Source organism: Tachysurus vachellii, chromosome 6, assembly GCF_030014155.1.
Source record: "Tachysurus vachellii isolate PV-2020 chromosome 6, HZAU_Pvac_v1, whole genome shotgun sequence".
NCBI classification, from domain to species: domain Eukaryota; kingdom Metazoa; phylum Chordata; class Actinopteri; order Siluriformes; family Bagridae; genus Tachysurus; species Tachysurus vachellii.
Window position 1 is genome coordinate 9136533 of NC_083465.1, and position 25788 is coordinate 9162320.

General features: G+C 39.0%; 1 protein-coding gene across 5 annotated transcripts; it reads left to right on the forward strand.

The window, feature by feature from the left end:
- Window positions 1-871: 871 nt before the first annotated feature.
- Window positions 872-24747, forward strand: si:dkeyp-121d4.3 (uncharacterized). Of its 5 annotated transcripts, XR_009648591.1 has the most exons (20): window positions 872-2507; window positions 2758-2924; window positions 3020-3062; window positions 5398-5523; window positions 5596-5694; window positions 10538-10759; window positions 10896-11033; window positions 11205-11303; window positions 11434-11535; window positions 12329-12553; window positions 13530-13667; window positions 13823-13915; window positions 13999-14075; window positions 14703-15411; window positions 15486-15881; window positions 16287-18314; window positions 18524-18614; window positions 19517-19582; window positions 23127-23407; window positions 23863-24002. XR_009648591.1 is itself a non-coding variant. In XM_060872050.1 (19 exons), the coding sequence occupies exons 1-19, from the start codon at window positions 1422-1424 to the stop codon at window positions 24480-24482; spliced, it is 6525 nt and encodes a 2174-aa protein (XP_060728033.1). In that variant the 5' UTR covers window positions 874-1421; the 3' UTR covers window positions 24483-24747. The 5 variants fall into 5 exon arrangements, 3 of the variants coding, with proteins under 3 accessions (XP_060728033.1, XP_060728034.1, XP_060728035.1); XR_009648592.1 differs by lacking the exon at window positions 19517-19582; XM_060872050.1 differs by lacking the exon at window positions 23127-23407 and having other exon boundaries at window positions 874-2507; window positions 23863-24747.
- The last annotated feature ends 1041 nt before the right edge of the window (window positions 24748-25788 follow it).

Here is a 25788-nt window from a genome sequence, read left to right on the forward strand (position 1 = left end):
CGTTTCAGCAGGAATCTTTAAGAATGAACTCACAAAGGGGGATTTGTATGAGAAGTGACTTTAATTCCCTCATGAAGCATTTTCTCAATTTCTGTGAGGTGCATTAGGGGATCATGAAGCCACTTTTAGGGAGTTTTAATTATATGTGTCCTGACAACAAACTCGCACACAATGTAAACTTAATCAGTGTGTATCACATAACACTTCAGAGAGGTACCACGCAACAATTTGTGGAAGATTGGATCTTGCTTTATATTTGATTATCAGATTTAAATATGATTATGTGCAGACAGAGTAAATGTGATGTACAGAATTATGTCTATTGTACTATATGTTCTAAAGATTGAGCAAAGGACAGAAGGTTTATGAAATGTGTCTACACATGCAAAATCTGAAGAAGAAGATAAGAAGAAGAAGAAGAAAGTAAAAGAAATATTTATATCCTTTAAATTTGGGGCAAGTTTCAAGTTAGACAGTTGCTAGACTGTATGCTGGATGAGTCGACTCTCAGCTGCCTGCTCGTTCACAGAGTCGTTCACAGAGTCGTTCACAGAGTCGTTCACAGAGTCGTTCACAGAGTCGTTCACAGAGTCGTTCACAGAGTCGTTCACAGAGTCGTTCACAGAGTCGTTCACAGACATCCAGTGATGTCTGCCCAATAAGCATGCAATAATAGAATATTGTACATTATAGGAAGAAAAGTGTAATTGTGCAATATTCAGTTTATGTCCATGTCAAAAAAGCAGATTACAAACTGTAACCCCAAAGATTTAGACTTCACTCACTGAGGATAAAACTAAAGACAAAACAAAGAACCGGAAGTGACGACAGCTGCATTAAACTCCCAGCGGAAAAAACTGCAGTTCTGTTGACGTTTATGGGACTTCAGCTAGTCAAAGACTGCAAAGTTTTTGCAGCCAAATATTAAACGGATTATTTTAATTTATCCAGTCATAATTAATAGTGGTAATTATATTTATTCTTTTTTGGTTTCCGTACTTTTATTATTAAACGTTGGAATGCAACCGGAAGTCAACACTGTTATGGTGCTAGTAACACACTGATGGCGCAGCAACACGGAAGTTTTGCTAGCTGGGATAAATATGATGGAAATGTTACGTTTAAGAAAGTTTAATTTCTTAACAGAACTTATCAGTTAAATCTACGGTTGGTCTGCTGAGACGAACGTGTTTTCTGCCACGGGGTTGTTGCAGAGTAACGGCTTTATGTTCACTCAGCTAGGATTAGCTAGAACACTAGCTTACTTTATGTTCACTCAGCTAGGATTAGCTAGAACACTAGCTTACTTTATGTTCACTTAGCTAGAACACTGGTCTACTTACTGTAAGTAACACAGAGCTGCGGAGGTCGGTGACTGGCTGCAACTTGCAGCTGATGCCCAAAGTTTTATCTCAAGCGAAATGTCTAAAGGTCGAAAACGCTCGAAAGCCAGAAGAGCCGCAAAAGCGGCAGCAAAATCAACTGGATTCGGAATGGCACCGGGACCAAGGCCTCCGCCTCCCGATGGATTTTGTGGTGGTGGTCCGCCACATCCAGTGCCTCTCCTCGGACCGATGATGACTGGAGATCGCTTTCATACGAGCCCACCAGACTTTGGACCGCCAATGATGGAGGATGGACCGTTTAGAAATGAGCACCCCCAGTTTGTCCCCAGAGACCGGTTTGTACACAGACCCGGGTTCCACTCGCAAGAGCTTGATATTCACCCACGTTTCCGCCATCCAGATTTGGTGGATGGACCACGAGATTTTCACCCAGAGCCATATGGTGACCGACCTGGTTTTCACCCACTAGAGTTTGAGGGTGGACCTTCGGGTTTCGTGCCACCAGAATTTAGAGATGGATCACGTGGCTTTGTCCCTCCTGAGTTTAGGGATGGACCACAAGGGTTTGTCCCCCCTGAGTTTAGGGATAGACAACCAGGCTTTGTCCCTCCTGAATTTAGGGATGAACCACAAGGGTTTGTCGCTCCTGAGTTTAGGGATGGACCACAAGGGTTTGTCCCTCCTGAGTTTAGGGATAGACAGCCAGGATTTGTCCCTCCTGAGTTTAGGGATAGACCACAAGGGTTTGTCCCTCCAGAGACAAGGGATGGACAACAAGGGTTTGACCCTCCCGAATTTAGGGGTGGACAACAAGGGTTTGATGCTCCCGAATTTAGGGGTGGACAACAAGGGTTTGACCCTCCTGAATTTAGGGGTGGACAACAAGGGTTTGACGCTCCCGAATTTAGGGGTGGACAACAAGGGTTTGACGCTCCCGAATTTAGGGGTGGACAACAAGGGTTTGACCCTCCCGAATTTAGGGGTGGACAACAAGGGTTTGACCCTCCCGAATTTAGGGGTGGACAACAAGGGTTTGACCCTCCCGAATTTAGGGGTGGACCACCAAGATTTGCCCCAGTGGCAGGAATCCGGCCATCACAGTTTGTGGATGGACCAGGTTATCCAGTGAAAAACCCTGATTGTGGACCACTAGATATCCATGTATGTATATATAATCTCATTTTATATATAGAATCATTAAATGTAATAATATACAATTGGTTAAAAATGTCTCTTGGTGTAGTGTTAACATAATATCTATCATTTCTTTTTTTCTTTCGTTTTTAGTTCCTTTCTTACTTTTCTGGGTTGTGATTATAATAGTATCAGGACTATTAATAGTGACAAGTTATGAGACCTTGAAATGCTCTTACATTGTTGCATTCTTTTTTGCTTGCATTTTATATTCAAGAACACTGCGTCCCCTGTTGCACCCTGCCCACCTCACACAACTCCTCAGGCAACTCAACAATCCAGCGCTCCACTCAATAATGAAAATAGTAAAGGTTCCACTACAACAGCAACATCCACTTTGAAGAAAGAAATGCCTGTTGTCAAGAGCTTGCATGGTTCAGTCAAGTAAGAACATTTTTATTCAGTTTTATTGAATGTGGTTTAAAGCAAAGTTGGTGAGGTCACTGTTTTAAATGATCTCAAACTATACTATTTTTCAGACCTCCACCTGGGCGATCACTGGGAGTCATCACATTTATTGCTGTAGGTTCCTACACACATGCTTTTTTTTTAAATAAAAAAGATAATTGAATTCAGATTTGGACTAACAGTAAAATTGAGTTGCCATTTTAAAAAACTAATTTAGAAATAATACAATAAATAATCTTTAAAGTGTATTTTGTAAAAATTGTCTATATATACAGGGCCATACCTTGAAATTGAAACACTGGTCTGTATAGTGTTGGAGGATTCAGGCCTATATATGTGTGACGTGGTGGCCAGTCTTCACTGATTTTACATTCCATAAATAAGAGCAAAGCATGAAGGTTGAATTATTAGAGCAACAAGACAGCTATGCTTACAATGTTGCAATCCATACAACATAGAGACATATCAACATAATTGGTGGCGTATTAACAGTTAGAAATGGAAATGTACAAATGGAAGCAATCTTTCACTAGGCAATTTTTTGATTCATTGGGAAGCGGCCTTGCGATCTTACTTTGACAGACACCACCTACCTTAATATTGTTGCATACCAAGTACATGTCTTTTTGGCAGTGGTTGTCCTTGTTGGCTGTAGTTCTTTTCAGCAGAATTATGTGCCCTGCCATTTTACAAAAATTACTTCTGAGGGGTTTAAAGGACATAAAAAAAGTTGAAAGTGTTGGCATGCACTGGAGAAATACAACAAATGATTGGTTAGGCATGTTGTTGAACTGAAAACCACAACCAAAGTTTTTTCTTGGCACTGGTCAAGAGGTATAGCTGCTTCTTACCAAACCACTTCTAGAGCCCTATTCAGACGGGACTAGTTTTCCAAACGACGTTTGAGTTAGAATTTTTGTCAGCCGACGTCTGTCATTTCATGTATGGATTCGGACAGGACTAACATCTCTGTGTTTATTACGGAGGTGTCTGTGTTTTACATGTGGCCGTTGCACAAGACCACATGTCCAGTATGCATGGAATGCATGATCAAATGTATTTTGAAATTAAGTAAATTTACATTTAAGCACTTTAAAATGTAAACATCCTAACTTAAGTGTTTAAAAATGTTATACACGTTATAATAATATTAAAAATAATTTAAAAAAACAAATGTAAAAAATGTTTAACATCATATGGTTTTATATAGAACTTCTTATAAACCCACTGGAATAAATATGTTTTTATATAATTTTCACGTTATGTAATTGACTATAGAAATGAAAGTACTCTTACCTGAAACTTACAGTAACAATTTATGTGATTTGGCTCTTCTTGTTGATTTCATTTTTTTATTTCTTCGCAGGGTAGCAAACACATTTACATCCATTATTGGTGTGCAGTAAGCAGAAACTTGAATACCGGTGCGCTAGGGTTAATACGGTAGTGACCAAAACAGACAAGAAAACGGTTGTTTTTTTTTTTTGGAAAAACCATTTTCGGCAATCACAGACATTCGTATTCAGACGGGACTAGAATTCTCAGAGGAGTGCCGATTTTGCTGAAAAACAGTAGGTAATTTGCTCTGGAATTTTTACACAGGTCGTGTGAGAAAAAGACAGACATGGCAGATTCGGACGGGATTAAAATCACAAAGTACGTCTGTGAAACTGAAATTTCTCTAACGACCCCCTGTAAAACTAGTCCAGTCCGAATAGGGCTTAGGTCTAGGTCTGAGTTCTGCTCTGGAAGTATGGTCGTTTTTGGGTGTGTACCTTTGTACAGGACCAGCAGATCAGTTGCCCTTAGTGGGGGGCATTCAATAACTCAACTGTGGAGATTCTGCAAGGTGGCTAGACTAACTTTGTGAGTGGGCTAACCAGCTAAAAGGATAGAGGCTCCACATGGGGATACCTCATGTTGCATTAAGCACTTTTTTGGCACATGCCTCCAACCATATTTCTTTTCTTATGTTTCACTTTCTTTGATGTTTGGGGTTGAGCTGTAGCCTGCTACCCCAAGCCCAAAGCATCCATAGTTCAAGCTTAAAATGCAGCTGAATACTGATAAAGAACATGAAACATGGTGTGGCACAGATCTACAATTTGTTAAAATTTTTGTTCTTGGAAGAGAGCAACATGTGTGATCAATGCAGCCTTGCATTTCAAAAAAGGCTGTTGGACAGTGATGGAACTTCGCTTTGTATACTTGCGATATTGAATCATTCATTGGATGTATTGGATGCCATGTTTTCCTCCATAAAGTATCCCTTTGAGGGGCAATCAGTGATCTGAGGGAATGACAGATGTTTTGGAACATGTATCTGGATTTTGGTGACATAAAGGTGCCAAGGAACTGATCTGTTTGGCTAATAATTTGTGGTAGAATAATTAGACAAGTATTTTGTGCTTACTGTTTACAGTTTCCTTTTTGTCATTTTGAAATTTAGAACAGCTACGGATTCATCGAACGTGAGGATCTGAAAAAATATTCTTTCTCATTTGATGCTTTTTTTGGCAAACGGAACCATTTGGTACCTGGGGTTAAAGTGCATTTCACAGCAGTAAAAGAATTGGTGAGTGATTTAAAATGTAATGCTATTATGTGATATGATGCTATCTTCTAAGCTCTGTTGTTGTGTTTGTAGGGAAAAGAATGTGCTACTGATGTGAAGATTGCACCACAAGGGACAGAAGAGATTGAACCCACGGTGTATGAAGGCGTTGTCACTACAGTGCTGCCGGATGTGAGTAGAAAACCTCTGACATTAACTTTACACAAACCAGGGTTGTAGTTTAATAACAAACGTGAAACCATGCATATTTAGGCTACCAATAATGAATGAGTACAATGGATATTACTTTGTATCTTGGCATGCTTGGCCCTGGGCTAACTGTGTGATATGTGACAACCTTGATTATGACCTTGTCTCTGACGGTATCCTTTGTTTTGGGCTAGACATTATGTCTGATCTCAAATGCGCCGAGCCCAGACAAGCTGTAACAATCAAATCAAATCTTGTCGCATCATCAGTTTCTGTTAATGGCTTTCTTATCAATTTTGCTCATAGATAACACTAAATCCCACACCTTTCTTCTGTATAAATTCTCCCTGTTGGTCTCAGTAAACTTTGAACAGTTTTGCTATTCAATCATCGTTGCTGTAAGGTTCTGTTGGCATTCATTACCCTAAATTGAGCTCAGAGGTTGTGGCGGCAGCAGCACGACTTAGACGACGACTTAGAGTAAACTTAAAATCTTTCTCTCTTTTTCTCTCTCTCTATACAAACACATATACATATAGATATAGTTAGGCCCAGAAATATTTGAACATAACTTTTGTTATTTTAGCTGCTTGACAAAACACATACAAAATACAGCATCTAAAATTAAAATGGGCTTAAAGTGCAGACTCTGCTGTAATCTGAGGGTATTTACATGGATAAAGAGTTTAGAAACATTACAGCTCCTTAATATGTAGTTGCCTCTTTTTCAAGGGACCAAATGTAATTGAACAATTGCCTCAAAAGCAATTGCATGGGCCGTTCTCTCGTTAATCCATCGTCAATTGATCAGACAAATGTTTTGGAATTGATGGAATTGGAAGCTCTTGCTGTGAATCCCAACATCTGGTCAAAAGAACTCTCAATGGAAGTGAAACACACCATCATTAGGATGAAAATCAGAAGAAATCCATCAGAGAGATAGCGGAAATGTTCGGACTGGCCAAATCAACAGTTTCTCATTCTGAGAAAAAAAAAAGGGCGCACTGGCAAGCTCAGGGACTTAAGGCCCGGATGTACACGGAAGACAACAGTGGTGGATGATTGCAGGATCCTTTCCATGGTGAATAAAATCCTCTTCACAACATCCACCGAAGTGAAGAACACTCTGCAAGAAGTAGGTGTATCAGTACCAGAGGTCTACCAGAAAGAGAAGAATTCATGAGAGCAAATACAGAGGGTTCACCACAAAATGCAAACCATTAATCAGCCTCAAGAATAGAAGGGCCAGATAAGACTTTGCCAAAAAACACCTTAAAGAAGCTGGCCCAGTACTTGAACAGCATTCTGTGGGCAGATAAAACTAAAATCATCCTGTACCTGAATGATGGGGGGGAAGAAAGTATGGAAAAGGCTTGGAACAGCTCATGATCCAAGGCACACCACATCCTCTGTAAAACATGGTGGATGTGGTGTGATTGCATGGGCATGCATGGTTTTAAATGGCACTGGGTCAATACTGTTTGTTGATGATGTGATAGAAGCAGCCAAATGAATTCTGAATTGTATAGGGATATACTTTCTGCTCAGATTCAGCCAAATGCTGCAAAGTTGATTGGACTGCGCTTCTCAGTACAGCTTGGACAATGACCCAAAACATATTGCAAAAGCAACCCAGGAGTTTTTTAAGGCAACGAAGTGGAATATTCTGCAATGGCCAAGTCAATCACCAGATCTCAACCCAGTTGAGCATGCATTTAATTACAAGACAAATCTTGAAAGAGAAAGACCCACTAACAATTAAGGTCTGACGAAGCATCTCTAAGGATGAATCCCAGCATTTGGTGATGTCCATGGGTTCAAGACTTCAGGAAGTCACTGGCTCCAAAGGATTCTCAACAACGAATTAATTTATTTACGGTAATGTTAATTTGTCCAATTACTTTTGAGCCCCTGAAATGAGAACTCTGTATTAATATGGTTGCAATTCCTAAATTTTTCATAGGATATTTTTGTTCAACCCCTCTAATTAAACCTGAAAGTCTGCCCTTCAGTTGCATTTCAAATCCAATGTGGTGGCATGAAGATTGGGTCACTGTACAAATATTTCTGGGCCTAACTTTATGTATGTAAAATTGCTCCGGCTGGTCCAAATTACGTGGTTTCCGAGCATGGACATTCACTTTGAGCACTCGCCACAGATTCTCAATAGGATTGAGGTCTGGGCTCTGTGCGGGCCACTCCAGGACCTTTGTTTTGGTATCCTTCAGGAACTGTTGGACCAATTTCGATGTATGCTTTGGGTCATTGTCTTGTTGGAAGACCCAGCGACGACCTAAGGCTAGACTACGAGCAGATTTCTGCATATTATCCCTCAAAATGTCAACATAATTTTCTTTTTTCATGATGCCATGCACCCGAACAAGGCTCCCTGTGCCTGAAGCTGCAAAACAGCCCCACAGCATGATGCTCCCACCACCATGTTTAACTGTGGGAACTGTGTTCTTAGGGTTGAAGGCCTCACCCTTTCTTCGCCAAACATAAGCAACATCCATGTGCCCAAACAGTTCCAGTTTAGTCTCATCAGACCAAAGCACAGACTCCCAAAACTCATCTTTACCTTTCAAATGTTCACGGGCAAACCTCAGTCTAGCTGTGATGTGCCGCTGTTTGAGTAAAGGGGTTCTTCTGGGACGATGGCCCTGAAGCCCACCACGATGAAGAGCCCTCACAACTGTGTTCCTTGAAACATCAACTCCAGAAGAGGCCAGGTCAGCAACAATCATCTTGGCAGATGTCTGGGGCATCTTGCTGATATCTCTGACTATTTTCCTCTCCAGGGTTCTTGAAATCTTGCGCTTACGACCACGCCCAGGTTTGTTTCTTACAGAATTTGTCTCCTTGTACTTGGGAATGATGCAACGTACGGCGGTTCTAGACACTGTGAAAAGCTTGGAAATGGCAGTATAGCCTTCCCCCTTATCATGAGCCTCCACTATCTTCTTTCTGAGCTCAAGACTGATTTCCTTTGTCTTTGGCATGGTGAGTAAAAGTAGTCTCTCCCAATAATGTGTTCAAGTGCCCTGTTCCTTGGAGTCCTTTAATGCTGATTGAATGCCCAGGTGTTGTTAGGAAGCCAATTGACTGCACAGGTGTGGTTTGAAAGCTGATTGATTAATTAGGTGTGTTTTGAAAGCTGATTGATTAATTGGGTGTGTTTTGAAAGCAAATATTCACAAGGGGCTAATATTTTTGACCACCCCATTTTCACTATATTTGATTATAAAGCAAGCCTAAAAATGTATTTTATATTCCAAAATGTACCAAAAGCTACTAAATAGCACTGGCGAATGTTTGATTATATCAAGTTTTATCAATGCTGCAAACATTGGAAAGATCTTTAGGAAAATGTTCCAAAATTCCTGGGGGGCTAATAATTTTGGCCTCAACTGTATGTTTGTATGTATTTGTGTGTTTGTATATAAAAATTAGAATATCATGGAAAAGTCCAGAAGACACTCCTTGACACCCTGCATAAGGATTCTAAGCCACAGAAGATCATTGCTGAAAGTGCTGGCTGTTCAGAGAGTTCTGTATCAGGGCATATTCATGGGCAATGTATGGTACATGTAGGAAAAGGTGCACAAGCAACAGGGATAACCATGGCTTTGTGAAGTTTGTCAAACAAAGCCGATTCAAGAACATGGGGAGCTTTACAAGGAGAGGACTGAGGCTGGAGTCAGTGCATCAAGAGTCACCACACAGACATGTCCAGGAAATGGGCTGCAATTGTTACATTCCTGGTGTCAGTCCACCCCTTAACCTGAGGCAACGTCAAAAGCATCTTACCTGGGCTTACTCACTGGTCCAAAGTCCAGACGTTTGACTTTTCTGTATTATAATTTATTTCTTTTTGATTATCATATGAACTATTTAAATATTTTAAGATACTGGATTTTTGATTTGTATGAGTTGAGCCATAAGTATTTAAATTTAAAGAGAAAATATTCAGGTTTAAAATATTTCAGTTCATGTATAATACAGTATGTCTAAAATATGAGTGTGCATGGTGCTTTCAGAAAGGATTCAGACCCTTTCACTATTTTCAATTTTGAGACACTTAATACTGACTGACACCAGCAGATATTTGTGAACATCCCAATGCACACACGTCAGATTTACCAACCTTGTGTTTCTCAATGCCACACACCGAATCAGGCTTTGATAGATGGTGGTCTGGTTACACCAAGAGTTCATCAAGGCCTGATACTCAATGACATAGGAAATATTCTTGTGTGTGAGCGAAAGAGGGGCATGGAGAACTGAGGGGTGCCTTGTACGCAATAAAATTTCCCTCTGCCAGTTGGATTGCCTTGTCAATCCAAACCAGACTGTCACTGGAAGTCAGGCGATGAACTGATCTAGCAACACTAGGTTGACTACGTACCCTTTGCCATGCTCCTCTGTTAGTAGCCACTTTTGACAGGTGTCTTGGAGCTGTTGTTCAAATGCAAATAGACAGCCAAGCTCACTGATGTGGTTCAGATGTGCAGCCTACTTGTTGCAAAACAGCTCACCTTAGGTCCGGCTACTCCAGCATGTTCATGACTAGAAGCTTTTGGACGCTGACCAGTCCCATGCTTCTGCAGCATGCTTGAAGAACTTGACGAATGGCTCTGGGTTGTCCTGTGGTCTCATGTTTGGAAGTGTGATGTGTGGTATGGCTGCAGGAGCTGTTGGGGTTGTGTCTGAGAATGAGGAAGTGGGAAGCAGGTGTGGGGAAAACCCAAAGATGTGTTTGTGTGTGTACAGTTAGATGTACTTACACTGTCAGTATTTGAAGTGTTTAAAGTCTTCTGTTTTCCAGACTTATGTGTTGGAAGCGCATCCAGGCCGCATCAGAACCATTCTTAATACTGAAACTGTAAAATTGCCTTTCGGAAAGATGGACTCAAAAGCCACCCTACTACTGTTTGACCGGGTGAAATTTCAGCTGCTCACAAATATTATTACAAAGGTGCGCAGAGCAACGAATGTCACACCACAAATGCCAGAAACCTTTCAGCTCACCAAGGAACTGAGGGAAAAGGTCAGAGAAACCTTAATAAAGGCTCTAACCAGAAAACATTTTACAATTATATGTGCTGATAAGTTCTTACTTTTCACTGAATTAAAACACATTGTTTGCCCTGAACATCTAACATTTCGATTTCCTTAATTAAAAGGGCATTATAACGAACATCAAGGATGATACCTGTACTATCATGTCAAAGAAACATGAAAACCTCACTGCTTCTCTCAGTGAGTATCTGTCAGATGAACAGTTAAAAGTCATGGATGAAGTGGACTTCACACTTGTAACTGTAAGTGAGAGGAACTCTTTTTTTATATATATATATATATATATATATATATATATATATATATATATATATATATATATATATATATATATTTTTTTTTTTTTTTTTTTTTTTTTAATTTTATTTTATTTATTTTTTACACTCTTAATTTGTAATTTATGGCTTATGAAGGTAAAAGAAAAATTAAAGGCCATCAGATTGAAGAAACTTCCTGAGGGCTCGGTGGAGTTTAAAGACAAACTTACTGATACCTCTACATGCAAATCAATGGTAAGTACTTTTTTTTACATGATGTTTAACTGCTTACAAACAGTATTTGTTTTTATGATGCAGTAACATCTTTACTTGCTAGTCTAAACTGCAAAATGTTTTGCTAAATTGTGATATTGTTTTTGTGCAGTGGAAACCAGTGATCTCTAAGGAAGAAACTGTTGAAGACATAAGCAGTGAGAAATATGAAGGAACGGTTTCCAAAACCATCCCCAAAAGTTCTAAGACGGAGGTGATGTGCTAACAATTTTGGATTTAGTTCCTGGTTATTTGGTGAAATTTCTTTTTGAGTTTTGAGCAACACATTTAAATATAATTCACATCCTACATACTGTTGGAGAAATTCAACATGTATACTTTATTAAGTGAAATTTAACTGAGCTTGTGTTCTATCACATTCTGGAGGACTTATCTGCTAAATATTTCTGTACTGATTTAATATAAACTGATGTAAATTGCAATTTTCTCTTCATCTCAGAGATGCTTTATAAATAACTGTAGCCCTAATGCCATGAGACATTGTGTCAAATTATCCAGGTAGAGGAACTAATCATGATTATGAAATTAATGCAGATATGCTTTATCCTTAACTGTTTTTTTCTACAGGTGTCAGTATTTAATCTCAAATGCGTAGTGCGACTTGTATCTTAACAGCAAATTCACTGACACCATGATATTAAATTTCTGTTTACGGCATTGGCAGATGCTCCTTATCCAGAGCAACTTACATTTTTCTCATATACGCAACTGAGCAGTTGAGGCCTTGCTCAGAGCCCCAGTGCTGGCACAATGGTGGTTCTGTGATTTGAACTCAGGACCTTATGATCAGTAATCCACTGCCTTAACCACTGAACTACCACTTCCCTTATTACCTGACTGGGACCGGATTTTTACTCATTCATCCACTGGTGTCACTGATTTTGTATAAAAATGGACCATGTCCAGTTAATGTAATACAAAAAAAAATTGACCTGCCTTTTGCTCTCATGTACCATTTCTAAGATAATTTTGTTTGTTTTGGGCAGACGGGGCAGCAGCTGCCACAGGGACTTGTGATCACCACTGTGGCTGGTGCACAGAAAGGTTTACCATTTGGTTCAGGTGATGTAGTCACACAGGCCACGATGATGGTTGGTGACAAGGTCCAGTTCAACATTGCCACCAAACAGGAGACCAAGGAGGAGCGTGCCATCAACATTGTGATTCAGCCAGAAACCTTCCAGCAAGAATCCACAGAGCAACGCAAGATAGTGAGTCATTTTTGTTTGTAGGTATTTAGGTATTGGAGCCTCTTCCAAATGTTCCAAATAGAACCTTATTTTCTTGTCAAGTAGTTTGCACCAGGAATTTTACATTTATTTATTATTTGTATTCCCTCAGAATTTCCAGGACCTTCGACTTACATAGGACCATTTTCAGTGTTGTCGACTTAACTGCAAATGCTGTGCCAGTATTTATCTGGGGAAAGTTATTCATATTCAGAGATTTGAATGTTGTCTGACATGCTTTTTCAGTAACATCTAGACCTCACTTTTAAACACAAACACCTGGTTTTAGACAAACACACCCACACCCTGAAAAAATGTCTTTCAACAATTAATTTTGCATACATTTCTGAAACAAATCTCTAATTAAACTAAAACACTAAAATACTTTTACAATTGACCTGTGTTGCTGAATAGGGTTATGTCTGGAAAATGCTTTTCTGAAAGTACATCCTTACTGAGATCAGTAAAGCCAGCGATAATTAAACACGTAATTTTGTGTTTGTATTATCCCCGATCATATATCAGGTTAATAACAAATATCTCCATGCCATACTTCTGAGTGCTGGCCTTTCTTCTTTGTGGTTAACTAAACATTTTCTTAGCTCAGAATGGTAAGAAAACTTATATTATGATTATTAATTAACATTACAGGCTTGATGCAAAGATGTATATCTGGTTCTGCTCTGTAGGAGGAATGTCTTGCTTTTTTTCTTTTTTTTTTCTTGGTTATTGGGATGGTGGACAATCAGGGTTTTCTGTTTGTTTAACAAAAATTAACAGTCAGCTGCCTAATGATGTCACATAAGCAGTAGGTTGGAGGGATGTGGTGTCTGGCTTAACATAGTAGTGGAAGCATCCTTTAGCCTCAACTCTCTAGACCTAATGATGGAGTGAAAATTGGTGACTATTAAATTAAAAGAAATTTGGTTAATCATGATTTTTTTTTTTCTTTTTTCAGGGCATTGTTGTAAAATTGAATGATAATTCTGGGTTTATCAAGGCTCCTCTGGACCCACAACTGTTTTTTGACCTGTCTGAGGTTATGGATGAAGCCAAGCTCATGTTGTCAGAGAAAGTTGAGTTTACACTTGCAATGGTAAGAGCTCTTTTTGAATAGTGTAATATCTGATAACAGATATATTTTGCTCTTCCTATGCTGCTCAAATATACCGAAGTATTTTAAACAACTGATTCTAAAACATTATCCACATGATGACTTTATAAAATAATGCATGGTATTTTTTTTTACAGGGGGCTTCAGAAGGTAAACGAGCAATTAGAATCAGAAGGCTAACTGAGAGTGTTTTCACACCTGTACCAAAAATAGAAGAAAAGAAAGAAAAGGTGAAAATGCTTTTTAAATGACTTTGTGTTTCTGTGCTGTGTGGTGGAATGAAGAATGAAATATTTAGTTTGACTATTTGCAGAAGAAAATGATGATCAAATTGCTGAAAGACCCAAAAGAGCACATCAAGAACGACAACTGTGATTCGCTGGCTGCAGAGTGAGTACATGAGTTGTAAACTATAACTTTTTTCTGATTGGATAAAAAAACTGAATTGTCAAAATATTTAATGCAGTTGATATTCAAGCTGCAATATCTAAAGACATCCAGTGAGCAGCAGTTATGTTGGTAGAGATGGCTTATTAAGTGTGTTTAGAGAAAAGCATCTCAGTATACAGAGGAAACCAAATATTGAGGTTGCCTAGTGCCAACAACCATGCCAGGTGCCAGCCACTGAGATCAAATCCAGCTTTCCCCTTTATGATATATGATGTAATCATTCACTGGAGCTTTTGACCTCTAACTACAAGTTTTTAATTTTTGCACAGCCACCACATGAAAGTGACGTGACATACGGCTAAGTATTGTGACCCGTACTCAAAATTTGTTCTCTTTAACCCATTAAAGAGATGGGTTAAGGCACCATTAAAGGGGGGGTTGGTGCCTTGCTCAAGGGCACCTCAGTCGTGGCTGGCCATAGACTTGAACCCACAACCTTAGGGTTAGGAGTCAGACTCTCTACATGCATATATTTCTTTCTCATGATAAACATGGGCTTAAATTTGTGTTAAATAAAAGCCTCTCTAAGAAACTTAAAGGCCATTTATTTGTGTTTTTTTGCTTTAGTAACCCAGCCAGGGAAAAGGTGGAGGTCTCAAATGCTCCAAAGCAGGGCAATAAAGACAAACAGGAAAACATTAATAAGGGTAGTAGAGAGCGTAGCAGAAGCCGAGAAAGCAGCCGACGCAGGTGCAGTCGCAGCAATAGCCGCAGCCGGGATAAGAGTAACACCTACTACGGCAAGCACAGGAGCTCCAGTCGTGATAGAAGTTCCCGAAATTACAGACTGAGTCGCAGTCATAGTAGAGATCGATCGCGCAGATGCAGCCGCAGTAAAAGCAGGGAAAGGAGCAGTCAGAGTGGTAAAAAGAGAAGTCACAGCCCAGAATACACGGATGAGCATCGCAGAAGACGGATCGACAGTAAAGAAAGCAGCAGCAAGAGGCGAAGCAAAAGCCCTGATGGCCAGAACAAGACGGCAAAACATGCAGCTAACTCACCATCAAGTGAGGCTGTAAATAATGAAATAGAAAAGAAGAGGAAAGAGTTATTGGAGCTCAATGAGTTAATAGCACGTAAAAAAGCAATAATTGCGATGGAACAAACCACCAAAAGTCAGTTTAAAGAGACACTCGAAATGACTGATCAACATGGGATTGCAACGTTTGATTATCAGCACAAAACCTATCTAGACAACTCATGGACCCCTGACTTGAAGCCAGTTAGGTCCATTTTAAAGAAATACTCTGAATCTCTCAGCGTTCTACAACATCAGGTCTGTTTTTTCTGTATATATTTTTTTATGGTACCTTACACCATCTTATTGGTTGTTGTTTTTCCCCCATAAAGAAAAGTGAAAGAATTGACAGTCCAGAAGAGCCACTGGGATGCCCAGAAAGCAAAATTTCCAGTACATACATGTCTGTTGGCTCAGGCCCTGGATGGATTAAACAGAGTTCTACACCTGAGACTGACGATCAGGAATTAGCAAGGAAAAAGAGACAGTTAGAGGAACTAAGTGAAAGCATTGCACGTAAAAGAGCCATTATAGCCATGGAACAAAAAGCTAAAGCCCTTAGCGATGGGTCTGAAATGAAAAAGAAATACGATTTTGTTTCATGCTCAGATGATCTGGACATAACAATGCCAATCAAGAACACCTGGCAACTTGATATAAAACCTGACCTTCAGCCAAAGAAGTCCATTTTGAAGAATCGGTCAGAATCTGTTACTGACCAGCCACAGGTTTGTCTTATTTCTCTCACGATCGGTTACAAGTTATTTTACAGACATCTCTAACTATTGTACCTTTTTCTAGCCATTCGCACATTTCTAGGTGAGAATGATACCATCACCAAGTGTTCCTTGCTGTTCACCAAAATGATTGCAGTATAGTTATACTATACTTTATATTTTATAGTGCATATTATATACTATATTTTATAGTGCATAATCTATATTTTTCATTAATGTTTGCTATTAGGATTTTCATATACAAAGATGGATCGATGTTACAATGACAGGAAAGTAATGATGGCAGAAAAGATCAAGTACTGTTGCCTTTGGATGGAAATCACTTCCATCCAAATCACTAGTCCTGAGGAAGGAAAATGTCATTGACGTAAATGATTTAACTTTTTTGTTTTGCAGAAGGATTTGACTTCACGCGGTCAGTATGCTATTTTTCCAATGTCTAAACAACCTAACTCAGCTTTCCTCAGTCCCTCTGAGCCTTCAGATGCTTCATTTAAAAAACCCTGTAATCCACCTTCAGTGCTCTTGAATACTGATGATCTTTTCAAGAAGCTGATTGACACCTCTGCCAGTTCATGTAAAAGCAGTAACAACACAATGGGCCAGCAGTCATTTCAGCCAAGTTCTAATTTATTTTATGACCAAAAAAGTAGCAGAGAGTCCAAAGACAAAAGTTATTCAACATCGCCTTCTCAGATATCACAGTTTTCTCATCAGGCTTGTGACCAGGCTTCCACAAGTGAGGCTTCTTCAACCGAGTCTTCAGCTACAAAACGACAGAGTAATCTTGCAACCCAAATGGAACGCTTTCTTGGTGCTTTAAATAAAGCAGATTCACATTTAGTCTCCTCATTGTTAAGAGATGCTAATGATTCTGATCCACTGGAGAGTCCGAGGATCCCACAACAGCACTCAAAAAGTAAAGTGTCTTGTGGTGGCGAATTGTATGATCCATTCAAAGAAACAGACTGCAATGAAGACAACTATCCCTTAATGGGGAGCAGACAGAAAATAAACCCTATGTTGGGACGAATTGAAAGCACCCAAGACGATCTGTTGCCACATGAAAGAGCTGTGGTAGATGGCAGTGGCTTTTCCAAAATTGTTGGAATGAGATATGGCGTTGAAACAAAGCCTGAGAATCGGTTCCTTTATGGAGAGTCAATACCTTCTACTAGCCAAAGCAGACTTTTAGAAGAACACGAAAAATTTTTGGAGGAGTGTGATAAATTTAAACCGTCACAAGATCATTACATTGATGAGCCATATCATAATGACTCGAAATATGTAGAGGACAGAGAGAGATACAAACGACAAAAACCATCTGACAGGCGCAGAGTAGAAGGCGGACTTGGCCCAGTGCAACGCACATCAAAGGATGCCCACAAAGATGCGGACCAAAAAGCAAGCCACTATAAAATAATTCAGGATCTTCTGCAAACTGTTGGTCTTGATTTAGACACGACAGATATTAGCAATCTAGCTGATAGGACAAATGAGCGCCTATATGGTAAGAAAGTCAAACCTCAGAGTTCTCACTCTTCTGATCACAAAGACGAACGGTCAGCACGTAGGTATGAACGAAGAGATAGTAGTCATTCCACTGATTCTGAGGGTGTCAGGTCTGTATCCCCTGCTAAAAGTTCTAATCGTGAGGTCTACATGAGCTATTTGGACACTCTTAAGTTTCGTCACGATGACGTCGCAGCCGGGGATCCAGACCTATTTAGCCTTAAAAGGACTATTAGGAATAGTCCAGAAGCCAAACAAACGACACCAGACCCATATAATATCGCACCACCAGAAGTTTCACATGAAGCCGTCTCAGAAGCTCAGCCTGTTGGTTTGCAGTATACTCAAATATTCAGTGAATACTCCTCAGTTTCACACCATGTTACAATCAAGCAAGATTCCCAGCAGTGTAGTTATGCTGTAGATGGAAAACAAAATCCCTATGGGTCAGTTTCTGTAAATCCTCTGCATTATGCTTCTGGCTATCCGACACTACCCTCTCAATTACCCCCTGGCTATGCGGCTTATGCATCATCTGCCGGGCCTTTACCAATGATGCCACCAGGCCCTGCCCTGTTCTATCCACCTCTCTCTACTTTTACCTCCCCAGTTCCTCCTCCACCTGCTCTTTATCCACCCACTTCAGGCCAGTTTGGCTATGCCATGACGCCTGCCAGCTCTGGGTATGTCACCCAGCAGGCTAAAACAAGGCCCACTCCACAGAGCAGGTGTCTCAAAACAATAAAAACAGTGCAAACTCAGAATTCTGTTAGTGTAAAGCTTTCTGCTGCCAAGGAAATTCCTACTGTCATTAGCATACAGACACAAAAGGAGCCTAATAATGAAGGTGAAACTAAATCCCAAAAAGTACCCATGATGGAAGATGACATCAAAGCTAAACAGAAAAAAAGGGTATGTTATCTTTTTTCTCACCCCCATAGTGTGTGTGTTGGGGGGGGGGGGGGGTGTTTTATTTCTTGTTTGTATTTGTACCTTTGGTTGAGTAGATTTTGGAACATTCGGTTAAGGAGAGAGAGTTTTTGTTGTGAAATTATTTCATGTAATGCTTGCATTCACTGTTGGGCTCTTGAAATCCTTTTTAACACTTTTGTTTGGAGCAGCTGGAGCAGTTTAATCAGAGAATGAGGCTGAAGAAGGAACAGCAGATGGAAGCGCAGCGAACACGAGGACTAAACCAGAAATCAGCACCAGGTATCAGAGTAGTATTTGACATATATAGCTATGAGGCATATTTAACAATAACCCCACTACTAAACCCAAGGCCAGAAAATGAAATGCAATTATGAGAATAGTATTAGCTATATGTTGAACACAGGGCCAGTTGGGCCTCCGCTTGGCTAATTATGCTAAAGCTAAGAAAAGTTTGTGTGCTTTAGGGTTAAGGTATCGCAATTGGAAAGAGCGATCAAGATTGTAAGGATTCGGCTAGGGCTGTTACTATCACTGGACATCAGGCGGTATTGAGTATTCGGTAGAATTGTTAAAGGGAGGTAAAGTAGCAATTAAGATCTAAGTAAGAAGCTAGACAATGTAAGAGTAGTAGGGGGAAAATCCATCCATTTGATGCTTTTTCTAAGGAGATGTCTCAAGTGATTGAATGTTGCCAAGATTTGTATAGATAGTTTGAGTGTAACCAGCAGATGAACAGATCAGATTTTGAATTTACTCATACAGGTTCAAGGTCACAGCAAAGTCAATTGTCAGAAGCAGTTCAATAGTTTTAATAGCATTCTTTCTGTTTAAAGTACAAGGTTTAAGGGCATTTGAGATGTAGTACCAAGTAAACTGGCTACGTAACCTTGTGTGCAATAATTACTTTACTAACCTGATACTTCCCTGCATACAATGCACTGTTTATTACTGAATATGCTTTTGATAACTATGGTTCTGCCTAATATGTGGCTCTTCAGACCCCTTCAGCTTTTGCACACTATTGTGCTAGAGATTTAATTTAAAATGGATTAAATACTTTTTTCCTATCAGCACATAAAACAACTCGATGACGATGCAAAAATATTTTTGTACATTTATTAAAAAATCAGAATCTGTCAGTAAAACTGTTAGATTATGATACTTTATTCTGTACTTTGTAGAACATCCACCTTGTTCTCCATTGTTCAGCAGTTGCATTGTTGAAAAGAGGAACAATATATGCGTAGGTATGTGCGTTTCTAAATCATCTAATCATGAATTTGCCACAAGGGGTCTAATATTCTACAAAAGTTATCGAGAACTAGAGAGCAATGCCTGAACTCAATCTGGAGTGCCTTAAACTATTATCTGAATATTTATCAATATACAGTATATCTTCAATTGGGGAGGAAAATATAGTTTTTGATTTTTAATACATGTGCAAGAATTTCCAAAAGCATGTATTTGCTTTGTGATTAATGTATTATTGTGTGTAAATTAATGTTCAGAATTTGTCTTTCTTTCTCTCTCTCTCTCTCTCTCTCTCTCTCTCTCTCTCTCTCTCTCTCTCTCTCTCTCACTCTCTCTCTCACTCTCTCTCTCGCTCTCTCTCTCTCACACACACACACACACACACACATTCTGTACTCACTCACTCTTTTATTCAAATCTAGATGGATGCTGGATTGATGGATAGATAGGTAGATGGTTAGGTTGATTGATCGATTGATTGATCTTTAGCTAAGTGAGCTGGAAAGTTTACCCAGCTCAAAAAAAACCTGGAATAATACTTGCAGGTTATCAGCCACCGCACATATGTGGCATGTGTCATGGTGGCCAGATAACCTGGAATTATCATTGAAATTGAAGCCTACTGTGTGGTAGACATCACCACCTTCGTCTGTAAGTGGTCTGGATGGATGACTCGTCCTACTTTAGAAGGGGAGGTTCCACCAGTGGTGCTTATGTTCAATTCACTTCAGTTCAAATGTATCTGTGTAACGCTTTTAACAATGGACATTGTCTCAAAGTAGCTTTACAGAACATAAGCATAACAGTTTAAAATTATACAAAGATTAATATAATACAAAAAGTTCAAGATTAATATTAGATATATTTAAATGTGTTTGTATTTATCCCCAATAAACAAGCCTGAGGTGACTGTGGCAAGGAAAAACTCCCTTAGATGGAAGAGGAAGAAACCGTGAGAGGAACCAGACTCAAAATGGAACCTCATCCTCATTTGGGTGACACTGGAGGGTGTGATTTATAAATATACAATCAGACAATTGTGTATTGATGAGGAGGTTGTCCTCAAAGACCACTTTTAGTTGGCATCTCCTCTTAGAATGTCCGAATGCTTCATGAAGCAGAGTCCAACTGGAGCTGGTACATCTCTAGATGCCCCAGTATCCACACATGGTTGGCCTCATCTCAGTGAAGGTCAAAAATTTTCATGACACAGAACCTAACTGGAGCTGGTACAATCTCTGGATGCCTCTGGATGGGTAGAAAAAGAGAAGCATTAGAGAGGAATTGGTGCAGCTGCTGTTCATAATATTAGCAAGCACTAGATGATTTATTTTGGGAAAGTGTGTGTGAGCCCTGAACACTGTCTGGAAGGCTATTCCAAAGTTTGGGAACTAAATACTTTCTGGGAACTAACAGATGTCATGAGTTTTGTTATCCCAGAGAGCTGAATGGATTGTAGCATGCTAGAAGACTGGTTAAATACATGGGAGCTAAACTATTTAGACCCTTGTATGTAAGTAGCAGCAGTTTGTATTCAATTCTAAACTTAACAGGTAGCCAGTCTAGAGATGATAAACTTGAGGGTAAATGATCATATTTTCTCGAACTGGGAAGGACTCTGGCAGCTGCATTTTGGACTAACTGTAGCCTTTTTATTGAAGAGGCAGGACAACCAACTAGTAATGCATTACAATAGTCCAGTCTGGAGATCCTGAATGCAAGAACTTTCTTCTCAGCATCAGATACAGATAGGATTTCTTAGTTTGGCAATATTTCTAAGGTGTGAGAAGGCTGTGTTTGTAATATGGGCGTATGTTTATGTTGCTGTCTAATATAACACCCAGGTCTTTAACTGTTGAGCTAGTAGTAACAGTACATCCCTCTAAATGGAAGTTGAAGTTTGAGAGCTTCTGTGTACTGGTTTTTGGACTGAGAAGTAATATTTCTGTCTTATCAGAATTTAACAATAGAAAATTACAGGTCATCCAGTCTTTTATATCTTTAATGTACTGTTAACCTAGATAATTTAGAGATTTCATCTGGTTTTGAAGAACTATATAATTGGTTATCAAAAGCTGTAACATTTATAGAAAGTTAATCAACACATTCTGCTGGAGACAGCTTTAGGATTTTTAACTCATCCTGATACAAGTTATTAAGAAAGGAACCGAACAAACATCCTTCACTGTGCATCACTTTGTGCGAACTTCGCACACGTTCTTTACCCATTATTCTAAAATCTAGAATTTCCTACAGAAAGTAACATTTTGTTGCTGCTGTAATATGCTGCATTCGTTTCAGAAGCCACCGTGGTCGTCTTCTGTTAGCTGCAATCTAGCCAGCTAACTGTGATGAGTGATGTTTTATTTACCTGATCAAAAGCTAAGATGATGAAACGAAAGTAAATACTACTATGAAACAACTCATTTAAAAGAAATTCTGCTTTGTTTATTGTCTATACCAGCTTTTTGAGTAGGAATTCCATGTCAAAGGGGTGTAAATTATGAAGTTTCAGCGAATGAAACAAGTCATGAATTATGACTTTCAGTCAGAAAAAACATTACTGTGTATGCACAATTCCATACATGGTCTTCTGAAGACAAAAGATGTTTCAGTAGGTACTCTGCCAGTGGTAAAGCCTGTATAATTTTCAGCTCCTTATCCAGCTGTCTTGTTATTAAAGATGAATGAATGTTGGGAACAGGGAAGTGAACCCTGGGGATATAAACTGAGAATCCCCTTTTTGTAGTGTCACCTTATTTAGTAGATGGGATTTAGGCCATAGTTCAGACATAACTTAGAATATCTTAGAGTTGCAGATTTTATAGTCCCCTATTAGAATAGGCATTTATGGGCACACTTTGAGCACCATGACAAGTAAAGAGCAGGACTACCAGGAAGCACAAGCCATGCCTTCATAGAGGAGGAAAAATGCTCAGAAATGTCCTATATCCTGTTTGGCAAGATTTTGCATTACTTTGAGCTTTTCAACTCTGAGGAGTGCAAGTGTGTGCTTGTCTCAGACATGCTTGTGATGGTTTCTTGGTGTGAACCCACTTGTCCTTCACCTGTGTCACTGTGCCTGCCTGGAGATTATTGCAATAGTAGCTGACTTCAGGTGGCTTCCTGTTCCACATCTGTCTCTATGGTAAAGCAGTTAATTGTGATCGTAAAGAATAGTAAATCACTTCACATTTATTAAAAAATAATGAGCAGGTTTTTTTTTTATATGGGTGCAAATACTGCAGGCTTTGTACTGCAAACTGAGATACTAACTGGAAAAAGCGGCTTTTGCAATATAGAATGCACAGTGACCGGGGCGTTTTAATCTTAGTTAACAGGTTCATACTGATCCTGATAAAATCCACCTTCCAGCTCTGAAGCTTCAAGCTACATTGTTAAGTGCTATTCGATTTAGCTCTTACAATCTGAATTACACCTATTAATGTAATATTGTGGGTTTTCACAGTCAGGCAATTAGAAAATCTTAAACATTTATTAATCACTTTAAAGAACAGCTCATGATGTGTTCACCCACAGAGTGACTTGCAGCAACAAGGCAACCCGGAGACCATTTATTTATTTTCAATGTGAGCTGATGACTACCTGGTGACATGAGTGACAGTGACCGGATGTGGACGTGTCCGGCGACACAACAAAGCTGAGAAAGGTTTATGCAAATACCGAAAGATTTGATGCAGCATCCACCAGTGGGTGTGAAGACAGTAGAACACACGAGGTCCATGGAAACACAATGCTGCTTCTTCCTCTCGTATTTGATGCACAAATGCACTGCTAAAATTAATCATTTTCTACCTCTGGTAGGTTTTATTTTGGTGGCAAGAAAATTGATTTTCTCCACTGAAATGTTATTACTATAGCAACCAGTAGTAGGAATGGTATTATAGGAAATAGTATTTCTGACTTGCAGAGAAAAAAAATCACTGCATGTGTGAACAAAGCATCGGTCTGTGCTTTGGGCAGTAGATCAGACCAAAAAAGTCTAACTGATGTTTTAATAAAACTCATTATTGGAGGCAATAATGTGTTTATTAAATATGTGGTTCTTTTATAAAGTCAGGAACACCAGTTCTTGTGTGCAAAAGGTTTACTGTAGAAACCTTTCGAAAAGCCCATGGTATATATGGGACTATCACGTATATTTCTGTGAATGATCAACGACTTTTCTAAATATATAGTTTTAGATAGAGAACCCGCGGATCTTGTTCAAGTACATTGATGTTTATGACCTAAGCTTTTACATTTTTTTTTTTAGGAAAAGTTGTCCGAACAGAAGTAAAGAATGTCTGGATATGTGGCCACTCCCTTGTGTTCTGGGCTGAGAAGAGGGCCACATCTCCTGAAATAGGTATGCAGCTTGGTATGGACCCCAATACTGTGCGCATATGGTGGAAGGGTGTGCAGGGTATGACATGGCAACAGCTTCTGCCCCAGCTACTCCAACTAAAGGACAACTGGCCCAAACCTGATGTGATTCTTATTCATCTGGGGGGAAATGATATTGGCAAGATGACCCCAGAGACCTTTGTATTAGCAGTGAAGAAAGACCTGGTTTCACTGAAGAGCATTTTTCCCGAATGCCACCTAGTTTGGTCAGACATCTTGCCCCGCAAATCCTGGAGACACTCAAATGACAGCACAGCAGTGAACAACATGCGACAGGCGATCAATAAAACAATACGTGGTATTATGGCAGAGCTTGGAGGCTCCTCATTGACTCATGACAACATAATGCCAAAAGTGGACTCTGGCCTCTACAGACCAGATGGAGTTCACCTCTCTGGTAAAGGGATTGACACTTTTAACTTAAACATGCAAGACTTTCTTGAGAAATGGGAAAATGAGATAAGTGAGGCAGAGACTTCTGAAAGCTAAAATGACTTTTGAGGTTATTTTCATCCTTATCTTTCAGTATCTCTTGAACTCTATTGGGAATTCACTCTTGTATCTCTTTTAATGTTAGAGTTGGATATCATCCAGTGCTTATCATAATCTGAATGCATGTAATGTTTTATTAAATGTGTTAAATTCTGTTGTCTAATAATATTTACAAATTCCTGTAATTATTCCTGTATGTAGATTTAGTTTTTTATTGGTTGTTGAATGATTAGAAAGCAAAAAAATAAAAGACAATACTTGACTCTACAGTCTCTTTATTAAGTGCACCGAGTTTACTTCTTTCTTTCTTTCTTTCTTTCTTTCTTTCTTTCTTTCTTTTAAAACTTTTAAATAAACTCATTGTGTCTGTCATTCACATTTTTATGGGTTACAGCAATTGTTTGTGTGTGTGTGTGTATATATACTGTATATAAAATTACACACATAGTTTTGCATTTTTGTTGTGTGTCATAAGTGTGAGACTTTCTTTTGTACAAAATTTCTTACCAATGTATTTACAGTATGTACATCTGTTCAAAATATGTGATGTGCGCTCTGCCTTCTATAATAGACTTTCTAATAAAATTGTATCCATGAATGTCAATGTCGTATCCACAAATGATCAAATGGCACCAGTTTGCTGTCCATACAGTGGCAGTCTTTCTTTTCTCCAGGTGTTAAGGGAACTATTTAACCCCTGTGTTTTGGGGACAGACTTGGTACTCGTTTATACTCGGATCACCTGCTGGACTGCACGTCCCCATGGACCTGACACACGAGGAAACAGTTATTTGGAATAAACCGTGAAGCAAGCTCATTTTTATATGTAGATACAATAACAACCTGTGGGATTTTACATGTTTATTTTAAAATTTTCATATTGTATACGCATAACGGTTGTGTATAATAATAATTATAGTTTTAATAATTGTGTTTTAAAAAATAGCATCGTACATATATATTATTATTATTATTTAGTATAGTATTATTTTATTTTAAAAAATTGTTTTGGCAAGATAAATGTATTTTATATAAATGTTTTTGTAAATTCAATTATCAGAATTGCACAATTATTAAAAATTGTTAAAAATAAATAAATAAATAAAGCAGGATGTGACCAGTGTTCTTTTCTGTGGAATTCTTAGCGGAATTTCAAAGCTGTGAGGTGTGAACAAATTGTGTATTTTAATTACGTAATGCAAAAAAACTACATTAATTTTTTTCTATCTATCTATCTATCTATCTGTCTATCTATCTATCTATAACAAAAATAAAATGTTATATTCTTGAAATCATTCTGTAC

Coding starts and splice junctions, on each gene's coding strand:
- si:dkeyp-121d4.3 (XM_060872050.1), top strand. CDS start 1,422: ATGTCTAAAGGTCGAAAACGCTCGAAAGCCAGAAGAGCCGCAAAAGCG. Junction 11,304..11,433: donor CCTCTACATGCAAATCAATG/GTAAGTACTTTT, acceptor GTTTTTGTGCAG/TGGAAACCAGTGATCTCTAA. Junction 15,412..15,485: donor TCAGCGTTCTACAACATCAG/GTCTGTTTTTTC, acceptor TCCCCCATAAAG/AAAAGTGAAAGAATTGACAG.